The 18615-nt window shown below is 46.9% G+C and overlaps 1 protein-coding gene across 5 annotated transcripts in view; it reads left to right on the top strand.

Moving 5' to 3' along the window:
• TAF1 (TATA-box binding protein associated factor 1) overlaps positions 1 to 18615 on the top strand; it is a 1380965-nt gene that overhangs the window by 1178048 nt on the left and 184302 nt on the right. For all 5 annotated transcript variants that reach the window (XM_069612352.1, XM_069612355.1, XM_069612353.1 and 2 more), the window contains exon 34: positions 4903 to 4970. In XM_069612352.1, coding sequence (XP_069468453.1) covers positions 4903 to 4970 — 68 coding nt within the window. The remainder of the gene's footprint in view (positions 1 to 4902; positions 4971 to 18615) is intronic.

The following is an 18615-nucleotide window of genomic DNA, read 5'->3' as shown; positions in this document are numbered from 1 at the left end:
AGGCGATCTTCAGTCCTGAAGGCCGCCAAAGGTGTAGGAACAAAGGGACCAAACCTGGTTTGGCACGTAGAGACTAACTCTAGAAGAACATTTCCAAAACGAAATGGTGAAAAAAGGAGACCGGGACCTGTTTAAACAAAGGGGGCTCCGCTGCCATCTTGAAAAACATGCCTCCCGCGATTTAACGCAACCGGTGTTCGTGGTCGGGAAAAATCATGGTAGTTTGTTGTAAAACCACTGCCACCAGCCATTTCGAGAGGAAAGGGTAGCATTTGACTGCTACATGAATTTCTAGACATAGGGAATACTAGGTACCCCCTCCAGCACTCTATTGTAAGATAGTGTGTGCTGGGTCTAGGAATTTGGAAAGACTAGTAAAGTCAATTTCACTTTACTTTCTCTGGGATATCTCTCTAGCTCTCTTGCGCTATCTCTCTTGCGCTATCTCTCTCGTGCTCTATCGCTATCTCTATCTCCCTCTCTCTTCCTTCTCTCTCTCTCTTCCTTCTCTTTCTCTTCCTTCTCTCACCCCCCCTTCCTCCTCTCTCTCCCCCTTCTTCCTCCTCTCTCTCTCTCTCTTCTGCCTCTTTCTCTCTCTTCCACGTCTCTCTTCCTTCTCTCTTCCTCCTCTCGCTCTCTCTTCCTCCTCTCTCTTCCTCCTCTCTCTTCCTCCTCTCTCTCTTGCTATCTCGATCGCTGTCTCTATCTTCATCTTTCTTCTCTCTCGCATTCGTCCTTCTCTCTCTCGTCCTTCGCTTTCTTCCATCCATCTCTCTCTCTACCTTCTCTTCCTCCTTTCTCTCTTCCTCCTTTCTCTCTTCCTTCTTTCTCTCTTCTTTCTCTCTTCCTTCTCTCTTCCTTCTCTCTTCCTCCTCTCTCGCCCCTCTTCCTCCCCCCTCTTCCTCCTCTCTCTCCTTTCTCTCCCCACTCTTCCTCCTCTCTCCCCCTCTTCCTCCTCTCTCCTCTCTCTTCTTCCTCTCTTCCTCCTCTCGCTCTTCCCTCTCTTCCTCCTCCCTCTCTTCCTCCCCTCTCTTCCTCCTCTCTCGCTTCCTCCTCTCTTCCTCCTCTCTCTTCCTCCTCTCTCTCTCTCCCTTCTCCCTCTCTTCCTCCTCTCTCTCTCTCCCTCCCCTCTCTCTTCCTCCTCTCTCTCTCTTCCTTCTCTCTTCTCTCTCTCTCTTCCTTCTCTCTCTCCCTCTTCCTTCTCTCTCTCTCTCCCTCTTCCTTCTCTCTCTCTCCCCCTCTTCCTTCTCTCTCTCTCCCCCTCTTCCTTCTCTCTCTCCCTCTCTTCCTCCTCTCTCTTCCTCCTCTCTCTTCCTCCTCTCTCTTCATCCTCTCTCTATTCCTTCTAGCTCTCTTCCTTCTCTCTTGCTCTCTTCCTTCTCTCTCTCTTCCTTCTCTCTCGCTCTTCCTTCTCTCTCGCTCTCTTCCTTCTCTCTTGCTCTCTTCCTTCTCTCTCTCTTCCTTCTCTCTCGCTCTTCCTTCTCTCTCGCTCTCTTCCTTCTCTCTCCCCCCTCTTCCTTCTCTCTCCCCCCTCTTCTGACTCTCTCCCCCTTCCATTTGCTCTTTTAGCTTGGGTACATGCAATTTTCCCTTGAGACTTAGCGACCGGCCTGGGGTGTAATGAACAATTTGTTCCCTCAAGTAGACAGGTGCCTGACCAAATAGGCAACGATGTACCAGGGTCATAGTTCTGAAGATGATCCTGTCTTCTACTGCTAGCCATTGCAAGGCTTTCCTATCGACTGTGACATGCTCGCTTCTGTCCTTTTGTTTCACAATTCTTACTGCATTATTTTGTTTAGAATGGCATCTACCTATGCAGCTTTTGCTTGCTCCTAGCAAGAGGGCGTTCCCGTAACCGAGCCTCGATAGTATAATTGCCCATGCGATAATCGCGCTTATCTTTTCGCTCAAGTACGGTCTGATACCTCTTAAGAGCCTCAAATAATATTGGCAGTTGTGGTTTAGATTATTGTCATATTAGCTTCTGCACCATGGGATGTTTCCATGTATAGCCCCAGTGTTTTGACCTTATCTGATACCTGGATGAGGGTGTTTTTGATCTTGAATGCAGTGTATTTTTGGTCAAGCTTAGCCCGTTCCTGCTATGACCCAAAGATCGTTAGTTCAGTTTTACACCCATTTAGACATATCCAATTGTCTTTCATCCAGGTAGCGATAATGTTACAATCTCCTCACTCTGATGTTATCAGTGTCATAACACCCACTCAGTTCTACCACAACCTGAGTTTCATCAGCAAAGTTGGTAAAGTAAGCTCCGAATTCCTCCAGCAATGTGCAAAGACACCTCAGGTACAAATTGAACAACAGGGGGATAAACTAGCACCCTGTTGTACTCCACAATTAATAGGGATTTTTGATTTTCGATCCGATAAGAATGAAATCACCCAGCTGATGGCTTCTTTGGAACAGTTACCTGAGTGTTCTAATGCTCGTTCAAGCTGATGGTGGTCTAGCAAATCGAACGCGGCTGAGCGGTCCAGCAGCATCAGCAAACCCACTCCCCCCTTGTCCATGATACTGAGCATATATGATTGAAGGCCTAATAAAGCTGTTTCAGTACTGTGTGACCTTCTGAACCCCGACTGTTATGGAGAAGGTTGTTTGTTTCTACAAAGGCCTGTAACTGTTGAGCAGCCGCCTTGTCCATGACTTTGTTTGTAATCGGGCAGAGGTTGCCTGGATCTTTCTGATCAATACCTGGTTTTTTGGCTAGTGTTGACACTGTAACCGTTTTAATGACTTCTGGAATTCTGTTATCTCTAAACGATGCCTTCACCATCTTTGTAAAGAATGGGCAGAAGATGGCCTTATTTTCCAGAATCAATTTAGATCGTAAAAGTTTTCAGCACAAGATGTCTGCTTTATACTAAGCCGCAGAGTATTCATATCCTCAGTGGTGATGGACTTAAATGAGGATGTGTCCATCACCTTCTGCGTTTGCAGTCTATGGTCTATGCACCACTTTTACTCTCCCTTACACTATTTGCCCCTCTCAACACCACCACTACTCTCCCCTCTCCATGCCACTACAACTCCTTCCACCCTTTCATTTCACCTCCCCTGTCACCACCTCATTCACTTGCTACTCTCGCCTACCACTCCACTCATACACACTAAAATTCACTTCCAGTACCACTTCCTCTCACATAACAGTACTTCACCATGCTGGGTTAATCCTCCACGCTCCTCTGTACGTTCCTTGCTCTGCCTGGTCTCGGAGTCCACCTCCTCTGATGTCTCCCAACCAACCCACAACATCCTGTCTCCCAGATCTTCTATTACAGTGCCCTCTTTCCCTTTGGCCATCCCTCCCCGCTGGTTCAGCGGACCAATCTTTCGCTGTTCGCCCATCCCGTGTGGTAGTGCAAACAGCAAAAGATACAAACGTGTGTCGGGCTGCTGAGGTTTTGCAATAGTGCCCACAATGGTGAGTTGTGGTGCTTATAGCCAAGTTCGTGTGCGAGCCTTGTAGGCCTGTCCATCTACATTTTTCGATGCTGCACCATTCTACCGCTCTCCCCCAGGTAAACCCAATGTCCTTGAAGTGCTCTGTGTGCACGCTGCCCTCAGCTTACTCTGGATTGCACAGCCCCTCTTCTCTGCTAAGTTGCTGTGTTCAGCCTCCAGGTCACTCGGGTTGACTTAGGTTTGTCTGGCAATGTTTCTCTTACGGATAATGCTTTCCGAGGTAGTTTCCCAGAAAAAAATAGACCGTAAATATCCAGCATCTTGTGAAAAAAGGCAAGATGGCAATGTCAGTGCTACTGTATGCAAGCAAACTTTCACTATAAGATGGCAAAGGGTTTGGGACCCTCCCCCTCTAGGGTTGGAATGACTGTGGTTTCCACCTTGGTTGTCGTCCCAACACAGGCTTAGTGGGATCCCCATCCCTGCTTGACAGGGTCAGCTTGCTGACCTTGTCGCAAAGCAAACAATGTAAGTACGTACTTCTGCGCCCTAGGATGGCAGGTTACTCAAAAGATACTCTCCCCAGGGGTCTTTGGTAGCTGGGTTCTGCCGGTCCCCTTCTACCGCGTTTCCCCACTGGTGGACATTGGTGATGAACTCTGCTCTGATTCTCCTCTGCTGGGTCTCGAACCCTCCAATGGATCCCTTTTCTGGGTCTCCACTGACGTCCCCTGTAGTTGATTGCTTTCTTCTAAGTACCTGTGGAAAGAAAATGAGAATGACATGACTACACGCAGCACTGCAAGGTACATTACTGGACGGAGTTCCCTAGAGCGCCCTCCCAGCTATTTTGGCAAAATGTTTTAATGTAGGAATTGCAAAATGTATTTTATTATAACTGCAGGCCTAACATTTGGTTTGTGCTGGGTGTTTTTTCCTTCAGTATTTAAATTGAAGTATTCATGGAAACAATTGCGCTGGTGACATTGTTGTGGGGGTGTTTTATGCTGGCAATACTTTCACTGGGCACCTGCGTGGCGGGCTAAGAACTCCTGGAATGTACCGTGAGTGTGCTGAGAACAGAGGGGTGATCTAGGGTCTTGAACACAAGCCTCAGAAGATTTCACTCGACTACTTTGGTGCAATCTACAGTGATGGTGTATAATAATTTAGACGTGATTTTGCACACACTACCTCCCCCGGGAGAAAGCAAGAGGTCATTTTCTGTATTCCCACTAGCCAGTTTAGGAAAGCTTTGCTAGTGTAGTACTAGTGAAACTGGTGATGCACGGGCGATAGTTTCCGATTTGGACCAAGAATAAATGCTGACAGTGGTTTGCTTTTCTCATCTGTGCTATTTTCCTTGTCTCTTTTCTCCCATCAAGCAATTGTGTGCTCGCTCACTAACTTTCTTTTTTCTTGCTGTGTCATCTACACGCACATACTCACTCGTCCACCCTCTCTTTCCAGGGTCCCACAGTCAGTACACACGGACAGCTCAAGAGATTGTGAATATTTGCCAGCAGACTCTGTCTGAGGTAAGATGGAGCTGGCCGTATCTTTGTTTTCCTTCCATTGACATCCATGGAAACCCCTGCTATTTTGCTACGCCTTTAGTCGACTGGAGGTAGGTAGTGCATTCTTGCTTCACTTACCTTGCTCAACTCATTTATCGTGGGGCTACTGGTCAGCCTTTATGGTTACAGTGCAGGAGGGCTGTGTCCCCTTTCATGATTCCATAGCATGTATCACCTTACAATGAAGTGCTTGTGTAATATTATTGTTACCTCTTTGAGTTACCTATGGCAGGCTGGTATCGGTGAACTGTGCTCCCTTTATTTTTTTACTGCGTTCCCATGTACCATCTTTTTTTCCTCAATGCCATTTTGAGTGTGAGTGTGTTAAGCCTTGCCCTTTGGCTACCTTCCTGCCGTCTCTGGTCTGGAAAGTGCCACATATGGTATGCACTATCGCAGGATCCGGCTTCGATTGACAGGCAAGGTCCTGTGCGTGTGAGACCTGGTGGATATGGGGGTTGGAATTGTCTGGTCCCTATCTCCATCCATGCAAGAGCGTTTCTATTGTTCATAGGGAGCATGGAAACAGGATTAGAAACACCCTACACCCTCAAACTATACAGAGGTGTATTTAACTATATGTCCCTAACAGCTCTCCAAGGATGCAAACCTAAATACACACACAAACGAAATTCAATATTTCAACCAGGGTTGGTATAGATTTAAACCGGCCCTATCCGCCTCAACTTGTCCCAGGAGAGGCTTGTAGCAACCGCTATATGCGGGCCTCCATCAATTGGAAACCACAGGTGCAAGACCCTCACCCAGATTCCCACTCTGGGAGTGGGTGGTCTCCGTATAAGAGCCAAACAGCCCAGTCTGGCAGTGTGGATTTGCAGAAGGTTCACGTGGGGAAAATGTTGGAGACTTGAGAAAGGGAGGAGCTTGAAGACGTAGAGCGGTTACAGCTCAGTCGAAGGTGTAGCAGGAGATGGTGACATCAGTAAGGAGGTGGGATGCCTATAGCAGATGGTGGTGACTGTATGAAGGTGGAGGTGATTATAGCAGGAGCTGCTGGCATCAGTAAGGAGGCGGGATGCCTATAGCAGATGGTGCTGACTGTATGAAGGTGGAGGTGATTATATCAGGAGCTGCTGGCATCAGTAAGGAGGCAAAGGTGGATTCAGTAGAAGAGGTGCGATCAGCAAGTCGAAGGAGGCAGCTACAGTAGTAGGGGCTGTGTCGGAAGGCAAAGCTGAGGTGATAACACCAAGAAGTGGTTGAGAGCATGACGAGGTAGAGGCAGGTACGTCATAAATCATAGTGACAGTGATGAAAAGGAATGAACAAACGCTGACTGGAGGTGGCAGCAATCTGGAGGGCCTTGGCATGTGGTATACTGTTAGAAAACATGTCCTTTTTGCTGCTCTCCTCCCTTAAACCTCTGTGGGACACCCTTGCTTTTTGCTTTTAGTCTTCTGACCTGACTTTGTGGAGTAAATAAAGCATTTTACTTAACTACCCTTTTTGTTTGCTCATTCATGTGGGGAAACTGATCAGTTCATAAGACTTTCAGTATTAAGAGATTAGGGTGGGTCATTAGTAGTTTCCCCGGTATCCCGCCGATAATTCCGGCGGGATACCGGGAAACTGACCTACTGTTACCGGTGCTTGATATCCTAGTAATTCTGGCATTGCTTGCGGTGTGTCGGAAGCGGCTGTGAGCGTAATGCAGTGCGGTTTGCCGCAACCTTTGGGCCCTTTCCTCTAAGCAGAGGAACAGTGATGTAGGCTGCTGTGTTGCTCATTTGCTCGTGGTGTTAGGAGTTGAGACCCAAGATCCGTGGACCGCTCCACAGCCTGGGCCACGCGGCGGGGGGCAGATTCCGGATGGTAAGCAGGGCAGCTGGGGGCACAGTGGGCTGCCGCCGGAGGTCACTCTGAATCGGCACCTAGGATTGAGTGTGTGCGATTCTCAGCACTCTCGGATGCAGTGAGTGCATTCTGCACCCCGCTGGACACACTCTGCGAAAAGTTAGGCTCCCTTCACTTCCTCCCATTCCCACCTACTTACTGGCTCCGTAAGCAACGCATGCCTCAGTCTTTTTAATGGTGCGTGTCTGGTTGGCTGCACACTGTTCCTGAGACATGCAGCCTGGAGAGAACTCAGTCCAAGAAGCAGTTTTCCTTGCTGCCTACTACACTTCACCTTTCCTGCTAATGCCCGCCTGCCTCATTAGCCCAGTAGAGTGTCACTTGTACACTTGGAGTGGGTGCTGAGGGCGAGTGATGCCTATGCTGGCTTTGCTGGATTGTCTGGGTGGCAAGGATCAGAAAAAGTAAGTCTATGCCGTGTGTGCCAGTATATTTCCACAAGAGTGTGTATCAAGATCCACTTATAGCGGTCGTCTGCCTGTTGATATACTAGTGTCTGCACTGCCTACTCATACTGTAACATGAAGCCCAAACCTGACCGGAGACTAGGTGCACGTAGTGACACGCTATTGAGGTCGACGTGTTTACATTGCCCGGCACTTACCAGGAACGTTTGTAAGGTGGCGTCAAAAACAAAAAGGGGGAAGAAAGACTGGGGGCCTAATGGCGGCTGCCATCATAACTTTCAATCAAATGGGGTAGCCCCACCAACTGGGTTCTGATACGATTTGCCACAGTGTCTATTGTTTCACTATTGTGTTCGAATGCTGATGTTTTGTACTCCTTAGGCTTGAAACTGTGTGTCGTGAACTCCATTCCTCCATTAGGGGCTTTGACCCATATAGGGAGGGCCCACAGGTTCAGGTTGACAGGTTCTTGGCCAAATACGGTGGTGCTACCTCTACTCGTGCGGCCCCTGTGGAGACTTCCCCAGGCTTTTCAGCTGTACTTTGGGTGAAGATGCCCCAGGAAAAGTCTGCCCCTGAGGGATTCCAGGCAGGGACGTATTGACCCCTAAAGATCACAAGCTGGAATACTGGAGGGTTCAGCCACTTATTGGCTGCGGGGGGAGGGGGCCTGGAAGGTTCCTGCTGCTGGAGACTTGGTTAGACTGTCCCTTAATGGTGGATGGTTTCCACCTTTACCAATCCTTTGCAAATAAAGGCCCTGGAGAACGCTCCATTGGTGTTCTCGTTTTTGGAGTGAGCCATAAAATCTGCTCCCGCAGTGTGCTCCCAGTGACAGTTGGCAATGTCCTGGCGGTCGAGCTTTAGTCCGATTCTATCGGAGGGAAGTGGAAGAGTGTGCCCATAAATTCCTACTCGCCTCCGGGCCAGGGTAACATGGGGGAGATGTTTGACTTGCTTGAAGAGGCCCTAGCTGTGAGTAGTGGATCCCCGGTAGATTGTTGTCTTGTTGGGAGGAGACCTTAACGCCAAGTGCATAGATTAACTGCCATGTGCCCCTTGCAGAAATGTGGTCAAACAATGTAGAATGTTGCAAGGTAAAAGCAATGGAAAGGGTAAGAAGTGAATTAAGTTCCCGAGAACCTGGGACTTCGCAATGTTAAATGGCTGGACTAGGGGTGATATTCCAGGAAACTACATGTGGGCTGGGTACAAAATCCAGTCGACGCTGTATTATTATTTTGGGAATAACCCCTGCCACATGGCTGCCATTAAACTCAGGGTGATTGCTAATGATGGCAGCGACCACAATATTGTAGCCCTTACCTTTAACCTCCAAACACTAGCCAGTAAGCTATGGGTGGTGCTGGGCTGTTGCCAAATCACGGGAGAGCTGCCTACGTTGGACCACTAGACACATATATAAGGTGGGCAAGTACATTGCAAGTACATTGCAGACCTCCCAAGTGAGGCCACTAAGAGATTGGGACTGCCTAGCCCTAATGATATAGAAGCGTGGACTAAGGAGATAGCAGAGAATACTGGCTCAAGCGCCGGGGGGCCACTCGCCTCCTGTGCCAAGCATGCCAATAAATATGACCATGCTATTCGACTTGCCAAACGATTAATACGCAGCATTCTCAAGGCAGTACCAAGTACTACATTCCCAGATGAGGATGATGTCCCGAAGAGTGAAATATATTAAAAGGGACTATAAGTATTGGCTTAGGTGTTGGAAACGCTCTCTACAAAACACACATTGGCAAAGTATGCTTACGGCGCTACGTAGTGGTAACCCCAAGAATATATGGGTGGTGTTATCAAAGGCGAGTGCAGATCTTGGAGCCAAGATACTTAACCCCCATACAGGAAGATAAGTGGATTGGTTATCTAAAGGAGATACCACTGTTGATGCATCGCCACCCAATTTTATGTTTAAGGGTTGGTGATTAGAAATTGGGGAAAACAACATTGAAAGTACTATACGAAAACGTAAGAGTTCTAGGGCCCCTGGGCCAAATGGCCTTGCTAATGTTGTCTTAAAGCAAAACCCTACGTGAGCTGGAATACTTAAGATTCTATATGACAAAGTGTGCAGAGCAGTTGATTCCAACTTCGTGGCAGCAGTCTGTGTCAGTGCCAGGGGACCAGATAACTACAGGCTGCTGTTACTCTTGGATGTCTCTGGGAAAGTCTCCATATTTGCACTCGGGTCCTTGCAGAATTGGGTGGAAAGTACACAGCTACTGCACTTCACTCAGACTGGTTTCCGCCCTGGATGTAATACCCTACATAACCCGAGGATCATGGAGGTGCTGTTTCATGAAGTGTCTGCCCATTGGGGGGGTCCACGTTATACGTTATCTGTGTGGACTTTCGGGGAAGCTGTGGGCCACAATGAAAAAATTGAGGTCTCCTGCACAGCTTTTGAATGTCCTTAAGGGACTGCACCTAGACACCCTAGTTAGTCTGCTTGGATGATCAGGGTGCCATGATCCAATTGGTGCAGACCTTTAGTGTGGTTAAGCAGGGCTTCACTCTGGCCCCATTCCTGTGCAATCTGTATATGGCTGACCTCCCCAGGTGTTTTAAGCCAGTGGCTGGATGTTTCCAAAGAATTGCTAATTGCCCTGTCACATGCATGCTACATGCAGACGATGTGGTCATGTTTACCCACACATACACGGGTGCTTGGGCTATGTTTAATACCCTAGTTAGATATGCAAATGAGAATGACCTAACTATTAACATGGGGAATACGAACGTAATAATAATCTCATCCAAGAGGGTTAAGCGCCCGAGTTTTGTTTCCAGTTTAGGGACCCTCGAATATGTGTACTCGTACCCTTGCCTTGGTCTGAAGATTAGTGCCAATTGGGTCTTTGCAGAAATTAAACAGGCTAAGGTTTAAAGGCTCGGCACTTCACCCTTCTGGTAGAAAGATTTGCCAAACAAACTGCTGGTTATTCATTAGAAGGAATAATCACCCTTTACACTAAGTGTTTCTGCCCAATAGTGCTAGATGGGTTGGAGGCCCTGAGCATGGCCGTCTTCAAGTGACTGGCCCGCCTAGAGGTTACTTTTGGAAGTGCATACTAGAGCTGAGCCCTTCTACCCCCATAAAGTATCTCCGATTGGAATTGGAGCAGGTCTCTTTGAAGAGACAACTGATGGTAAAACAGGGGTTATTGCATATAAAAGTGAATTCCCGCCCTCGTCAATTACTGGCTACATAAAGGGACATAGATGGATCTTGCACTAGGTAAAGCGAAGCAGAATATGGTAAATTGATGTCCAGGTTGTAGGGTGGGATTGGCTGGTACCCAGATTTCAAACGTGGCACTGCGGTCCATATATTAAATCAACTGTTTAAACTGAGGAATTGGGATTGGATTAATAACTATTCCCACTCGTCTACCCTACTTAGTTACAAGTAGGCAGCTAATGTTACACATATGTATCTTCAAACACAGAGATAGCAGAGACAATGCCCAGCCCCTGCAATGCAGTCCTTTTTATTGAGACTCCGGACAAACCAACTCCCCTGCAAATATTTCTTGGCGCCAGGCTTAAGATACCGGAGGCAGACAGGATATGGTATGGTTCCCGGGGCCTTGGAAACTCGTAAGCATGTTTTTACTGAGTGCAAACTACTTGGCCCAGTGTATCTGTCAATAATGGGCAGCTTTATGTGCGATTACGAGGCGATAAAACAAGATGATTTCTGGAACTACTGCATTAATACAGAGTCGGGATAGTCTTGTATCGCCTGTGATGTTCTATTACCTGACGCAAATACGGAAAGGATTGTTGAAGAATCCCAGTCGCTGTGCACAATGGAAGTTTAATTAAGTTACATAGGGTGACTGCAACTGAGCAGTCATCCGTACGCTTTGAATTACAGTGCTGCACTATTTATTCCAATATTGAGTGTTTACTGCTTGGCTGCTTGAAACACTAATGGACTTTTATTGTCTTTTAATTGTAAATTACTTTGATATACTTAACACATTTTACCAGATTTTACCGAAGCTAATCTGGTAGCCAGGCAGTATGGTACTTATGTGCTAGTTTTACGGCTCTGTGGGATGTGGAACAGTGTTGAAATATGGAACCTGTAATGTAACTGAACTGTATTCGCACTCGTAATTGTGATTGACATTTTGGTGCATATGTTTTCCTTTATAATTGATGTGTTTTGTAAAAGTTCTTTGAACTGAATACAAATGATAAATAAATATTCCATGCAGTCCCATAGGACTCCCGAGGGGGGAAATACCGACTGTTTAATTGCCAGCCGGGGCCTGAACCCCCATCTCTTGGCTGGAGGGAAATCGGGTAACCCCCAGCAGCAAACCTGTACTGTGGCGGTCACGGAATTACCACCATTTTTACTGCAGCTCCTAACTTATAATCGGGAGGTGCGGTTAGAATACTTATTATCCTTAAAGCTTTCCCTGTGGTGGCTGTTTAGTTACATTTACAATGTGCATAGGATGGGGCTGCTGGCAGCGGATATTTTTCTACCGTGTTTAATACTTTTTACCCGTGCACTTTTCCATTTATCGCAATTGGCTATTTAAAGGGCTAGCACCGTAATATGTCTAGACCACGGCGATTTTGCCTGTCATTTGGCCCCATTGTTCTTTGTCCTTCTTTCTGCCATCTCGGTCCAGAATTACCCTATATGAGAAGCCCTTTCCAGGGAAAGCTGCTGCTTTCCAGGCCAAAGAGGCAGTTTATGTGAGTCCGGATGAGGAGGCTGGGACTATCTGGTCCCAGTACACATCTGGTGCCTGAATGCCTGTATTCATGATTCGATAGCCACTGCCAGTTTGGACGGTTATGATTCTTACAGAATTAGTGGGCTTGGCTGAGCTCCCAGCCCAAATCTTGGATGAAAAGTGTCTACCTGCAGCCATGTGACAGATCATCGTTTGAGCCAAGTACCATAGGAAGAGGTGTAACCTGCTGATGACCAAAGGACAACTCCTGCAGCTGACTAGCAAGAAGTCCCAGTGATGTCCAGTTCTCCAGAAGGCCCTCGCCTGTGCTTTGACCATTCGACCGGTGGGAACAACTAGTCTCTACACCTAACAGTCCCTCCCAGTCCCCCCCAGTCCCCTGCTTAAGGATCCTTGCCTTCGGAGCCTTCTGAAGTGTCCCTGGACCGACCAGCTCTCCCTTGGGCTATGTTGCTATAGCTGTCGCCTGTTGAAGTGCATTCTTGGAAAATGGAGAATCTTCAGCTTGTACTACAAGACGCCTGCTCCCACCTTGTCATCCTCATTGCATCAACAGAAGCCATGCAGAGCCTGCTCCTTTGTCCATTGCAGATCGCCTGTCTTTGCCTGACCGTGGTGACTCCCTTTGCAATCCATCTTTTTCGCTCCCTAGAGGTGTCCTGAGGTTGCCTACTCCACAGAAGCCTTTATCTTTTCTTCATAAGGGTGTTCAGCTGGAATGTGTGTAACCGAAATTCAAGCACAGCGACTGACCGAAACTAAATACCGCCGAAAAGGACGTTTGCACCCGTGACCCCTGCGCATCCCTCGACTAGACCACGCACAGACAGACGAATGCATCTCCAGTGGAATACGGAGCCTCATCCGTGGTCTCTGGAGAAATTAGTCATAGGGTGTAAGTTAGCATATCTGCTCCTTTCCCCCATGTTAGCCATAGGGTTACTTTGGTGTTAAGTCCTGTCCCTAAATCACTCTTTCCTGACTTTGGTTGGTGCAGGCCTGGTCAAGAATCCCTTCCTAGGCCTTTCCTAATGTCTGGGATTCAGTGAGCAGCCTACACCTTTGAACTTTTATATCATAACGAATGTCATTGAATGTCCAATCGCACACTGAACTGTCCTGTAAAGTATTACTTTGGAACTGGTGGCTTAAGGGTACACGGCCCCAAACAAACTTGGGGCCGGACTTAATAAGTGTTGGGTAGCAGTTTTATGGATACTCTAAAGTGATTCCACTGAACTTTATTTATGCATCTAACTACTTACCTGTTTTACACAGGTCATTGAATCCTGTGTTTCCTTTCTTGTAAGGGTGAATGTATACTGCTTACCTGTGTTACACCGGTTATTGAATCCTGTGTTTCCTTTCTTGTAAGGGGGAATGTATACTACTTGCCTGTTTTACACCGGTTATTGAATCCTGTTTCCTTTCTTGTAAGGGGGAATGTATACTACTTGCCTGTTTTACACCGGTTATTGAATCATGTTTCCTTTCTTGTAAGGGTGAATGTATACTACTTGCCTGTTTTACACCGGTTATTGAATCCTGTGTTTCCTTTCTTGTAAGGGTGAATGTATACTGCTTACCTGTGTTACACCGGTTATTGAATCCTGTGTTTCCTTTCTTGTAAGGGGGAATGTATACTACTTGCCTGTTTTACACCGGTTATTGAATCCTGTTTCCTTTCTTGTAAGGGGGAATGTATACTACTTGCCTGTTTTACACCGGTTATTGAATCATGTTTCCTTTCTTGTAAGGGTGAATGTATACTACTTGCCTGTTTTACACCGGTTATTGAATCCTGTGTTTCCTTTCTTGTAAGGGGGAATGTATACTACTTGCCTGTTTTACACCAGTCATTGAATCCTGTGTTTCCTTTCTTGTAAGGGGGAATGTATACTACTTGACTGTTTTACACCGGTTATTGAATCCTGTGTTTCCTTTCTTGTAAGGGTGAATGTATACTGCTTACCTGTTTTACACCAGTTATTGAATCCTGTTTCCTTTCTTGTAAGGGGGAATGTATACTACTTGCCTGTTTTACACCGGTTATTGAATCCTGTGTTTCCTTTCTTGTAAGGGGAAATGTATACTACTTGCCTGTTTTACACCGGTTATTGAATCCTGTTTCCTTTCTTGTAAGGGGGAATGTATACTACTTGCCTGTTTTACACCGGTTATTGAATCCTGTGTTTCCTTTCTTGTAAGGGTGAATGTATACATCTTTTTTTAGTAAGTGTGTGACAATATTTGCCTAAAGTTGTCATTTTCTTAGTGTACGTTTAAAAGCCTAATACAGCATTGTATGTTTTTGTACTTACCTGTCTAACTGTAATTATTGGTGTTGCTTTGTGTGGACTCATTGTAGCCCTAGACGCGACCCTCGCAGCACTCCCGAGTCTAAATCTTGTCTCCCTGCTACCTACCTTGAATGTGTTTGGCTGGACCTCAGTGTCTCCCTGTTCACCATAATTGCTAGGCTTCCCATAAGCCACCCCCAGGGTAGATTGTGGAAATCCATCTTAAACCAAGCCATGGTTGTGGAGGTGTTGAGAGAGACCGAGGAGGGACAGGAAATAACATCCGTTGGAGACATTCTTGGAGACATTCTTGGACTGAGATGGCAGGAAGAAGGCCAAAGTGCAAGTCTTGTGGCACAGCCATCTTGGGACACTAGCCTCATTTGGTAGACATACCCGGTAAATGCAAATGTGCACAACAAAAATAATGTAAACATGGGACTTGTCTTTAGGCACATAAACAGTAAACAAAAATCCCAAGTGTAAAAAGTTAGGGAGATACAAAAGTATTTCCATTGCATTGCACTGTGAGGTGCCTTGTGCAAAGTTAAAAAGTACAAGAATTCAAAGGGGGACCGTTTTGCATTATTAATAGTCTGGAGGACTGATAAGTTTCCCTAGGACAATGAGCAAAAGCCCAGAGAGTGTACCTGAAGGCTTATCCTTTCAGAACAGTATAAAAACAGAGCAAAAAGAATGGGGTTCCATAGAAAACTATGGATGCAAAGCTGCAAAATAGAAGTGCAGGAGTATCATAGATTTCACTGTAACAAGCCACGGTCCTCCATGGCATGGTGGGTGTAGACCCAGGAAGCAGCCTCGCATCACGTTTGCTGGCACCCGCCCCCAACACCAATGCTGGCAGGTGGTGGATTTATGTTATGCTTTGTAAACCATTGAGAGAGTGTTGGTCTAACTGGATCGACACCCTGTTCTCCCACTAAGGTTGCGTCTCTTCGACCCCTTACCGGAGGGATGTGGTAAACCCTCCCTAACAATGTGTCTGTTAAATAGTAGGCGCAGAACACGTGGTAGATGGAAATAATAAGCCCCTTTAATTTGATTACACTTCTAGTTTTCTTGTAAATAATAAAGGTCCACAATGCCACAACTCTGTATAACGTTAGCCGTGTGGTTGTCCTGACGGGAGCGCAGCCCTTCTGTGACCAGGGAAAATGCAATAGTTCAATAACGGAAGAAAAACACCACGTCCTTCCCCTGGCTCAGGGTCATGTTGCCTCTCAGGACGTTACCGCAAGCCCGCGTCCTTTATCTGGAGCTTGCCTTCTTGGAAAAGGAAAATGAAATGTTCAGCCAAAGTCATGCACAGCTTCTTCTGCCTTTCGCCAGTGCTGAGGGCTATCGGGCCGTGAGTACGGGCACCTCTGCTCCACTCATTCAACTCTCCTTCTGCACACTCAGGAAGAGGTTATCCCCTTCCCCTCTCAATCCCAGATGTTCCTAATCTCCTTGATTCTGGTTGTGGACCCTCCCACCTTTATTCCCCATTCCACCCCATATTCACCCGGTCTTTTCCCCCCTTTTTGGGTTCCCATTGTTCCGCATGCACAGCACGCACATATGTAAGGTAAGTGCAGTGTTTTCCTGCTGATTCGGTTTCTATGGTTTTTCAGTTTGCGGACCGATGTACAAGTATTAAAGTAAGGCCTGCTGGGATTGGTAGTCCTCCGTGAACCATGAACAAGTTCTGTTATTACACCGCGTTGTGCAAATTCCACATTCACCTTTCTCACCGTCATCACGGGTTGATTTGATTCCCCTGTTATGCCCATTTCCTTTTCTCCTTTTCTCCACAGTGTTCACCGTGTCCCATTACAGACTGCACTTTGTTTTGTTCCCCCTGCACTGTATCGGCGTCTGTGCATTGCTCACTGCACTCGCCTTGCCACCTGGATTCACCCCCTTGACGTCCTTCAGGTCATTCTCACAGTGTCTCGTCCTTTTTAAGGGTCGATTTAATGTGAAATAGCGTGAGGGCTCCTTTGACAACATACACAGTGCCAAACACTGCAAATAATGTATTTTATTTATTGTGCATTTGTAAGGTGCTTATACAGCATCACATTGTGTTTCAAAGTGCCAAAATGTATGAACTGAACTCTGCTTCTCCTTATGAAATAGATAGTTTGTGTGCAGCAACGTGCTCCGTGACACCCTATTGTGTTGAAGGCCCTTTGCGTTTATGGTTTGGTTGAAAACATTTTGACATAGTGGATTAGTAGGTTCGGGCATAATGTGGTACTGTTCATTTCAATGAGTACAATTGATGTACAGCTTCGTTGCACATTGATATATGATATGATAAGTCACTTAATGCGCCTGTACACAAGTGTTTCTAGGTGCGACAAGACAATCAAGGGGAAGACAAAGGGGAACTTGTGTCATTCAGATCGTGCAAGGGGAAGGGAGAGGAAAGGTGCCAGGGGGAGGGAAAGGGAGAGTGCAAGCAAAGGTCCTGCTGGGGTGGCCGATTCTAAGTAAATGCAAGGAGGCAGGAAGACTGTAGGGTTGCAGATACAGTCTCTAGTGCGCAGTAGGCTTGGAGGCAGTGCATGGTGCTAACGGTCATGAAGGAGCTTGGTCCGCATAAGGTTTAGAGGGAGGCCAGATAACCAGGTAGTGCAGCAGACAAGGACAGCAGGGGAGACAGAAAGCAGAAACAAAAAGGAAGGTCTTGAGTTGCTTCCTAAACCTGAGGTGATCCTGTTCAAGTTTGAGAGAGGCAGGGAGGCTGTTCCAGGGAGAGGCACTAGCTGAGGAGAGAGATCTACCCCCACTCTCTGCCTGGAGAAGCGTCTGACCCTCAGAGAGTTGGAGGTGGATGAGCGGAGTGCGCGAGAAGGAAAGTCAGGTGGGAAGAGAGAAGAAAGTGGTCAGTCCAAGAAACAGGAGTGGTGAGAGGGTTCGAGAGGGGGATGTCAGAAGAGATGAGTACATCCAGGTTGTGCCCGGCGTAGTTGTCACCACATGCCATGTTTGTGGCACTAACCTTACATTTTCTGCACTTTGCTGAATATCATTATTGTGTTAATAAAACGTACTTCCTGTTATACTAAAATTAAAAGAAATAGCTTGAGCGTGCAAGAGATCGTGTGTTAGGTCGTACTCTTCCCTCTTGCCTGATTCACCTAGAAATAGGTCCTTCTGAATCTCATTCCCGAGACACACCCAGCGTTTTCTATTCCAGTCCCACCCAAGCTGTCCCCTTCGTACATCATTCACTGCTTAGTTATCAGTTCCCATTAATTGGGACAGAAGCTGTACATTGCAGGGAGCAAAACTGGCTCACTCGTAGTAGCTCTGGTAATTTTAGCACATTTCTCTCACTCTAAGCTAAGATTTTCTTTTTGCTGCTTCCCCTCCATAAAGAAATGTGTGGAATCTCTCCCCCCCCCCAACATTTTGCTGTTGGAGGTAAGTAAAACCTTTTTTGCTTTACTCACCTTGCTTGGCTCATCTTTATTGTCGACTATTACCAAATAATTCTTTGTTGTTTTTAAACTGCACATATCACCTCACAGAGGGGTGTTTTTAGGGTACTTTATATCACTTTTTCTTCTGGCACTCGCAAGCGCTTTTGCATTTCACCCCATTATGCCATTTTGAGAACTATCGCCCTCATTCTGAGTTACCCGTTAAAAATCTGTTAATACTGGCAATCCGGTATTAGCGTTTCCGGATGCGCATGCGGCAGAATCCTTGCTGTACTATGAGTACACAGGCATGTGCACAATCCCATGCCGGAAGTGTTAATACCGGATTGCCGGTATCAACGGATGAATAGAGAAAACATCCGGCATTTGCAGACAAGAAAAGGCGCCCCTGCCGCTTCCGCCCAAAAAACAGTGCAAACACCGATTGGCAGTAATGCCAGTGCCGGAACCTGAAGTGCAGCGAAAACTGGAAGTAGGCCACCAGTCATTACAAAAACAAAATCCACCTCAATCAACTGCAATCTACAGCCATCCAGGCACGGAAACACCCGGAAAACATGTCCCAGGAACACAGCAACCCAGGCAAGGACCTACGCAAACCTAAGTTTGCAGACGGTGAACTGACAGCCCTGCTGCAGTATTGCAGTATGCTAAGAAGCTGTTTGGAAGAAGGCAGCGCAAGACAAAGTGCCAGAGGAATTGTGCCATATGGGGTGAAGTGGTGGCCAACGTCACAGCTGTCAGGTCCGTCCCCCGCTGGAGAAAGGATTGCCGCAAGAGGTGGGACAACCTCCAGGCCAAGGTGTGCTCAGCCATTGTAAAGC

Source organism: Ambystoma mexicanum, chromosome 5p (genome assembly GCF_040938575.1).
Source record: "Ambystoma mexicanum isolate Mex_15411 chromosome 5p, UKY_AmexF1_1, whole genome shotgun sequence".
NCBI classification, from domain to species: Eukaryota; Metazoa; Chordata; class Amphibia; order Caudata; family Ambystomatidae; genus Ambystoma; species Ambystoma mexicanum.
This window is presented reverse-complemented; position numbering and strand designations above follow the sequence as displayed.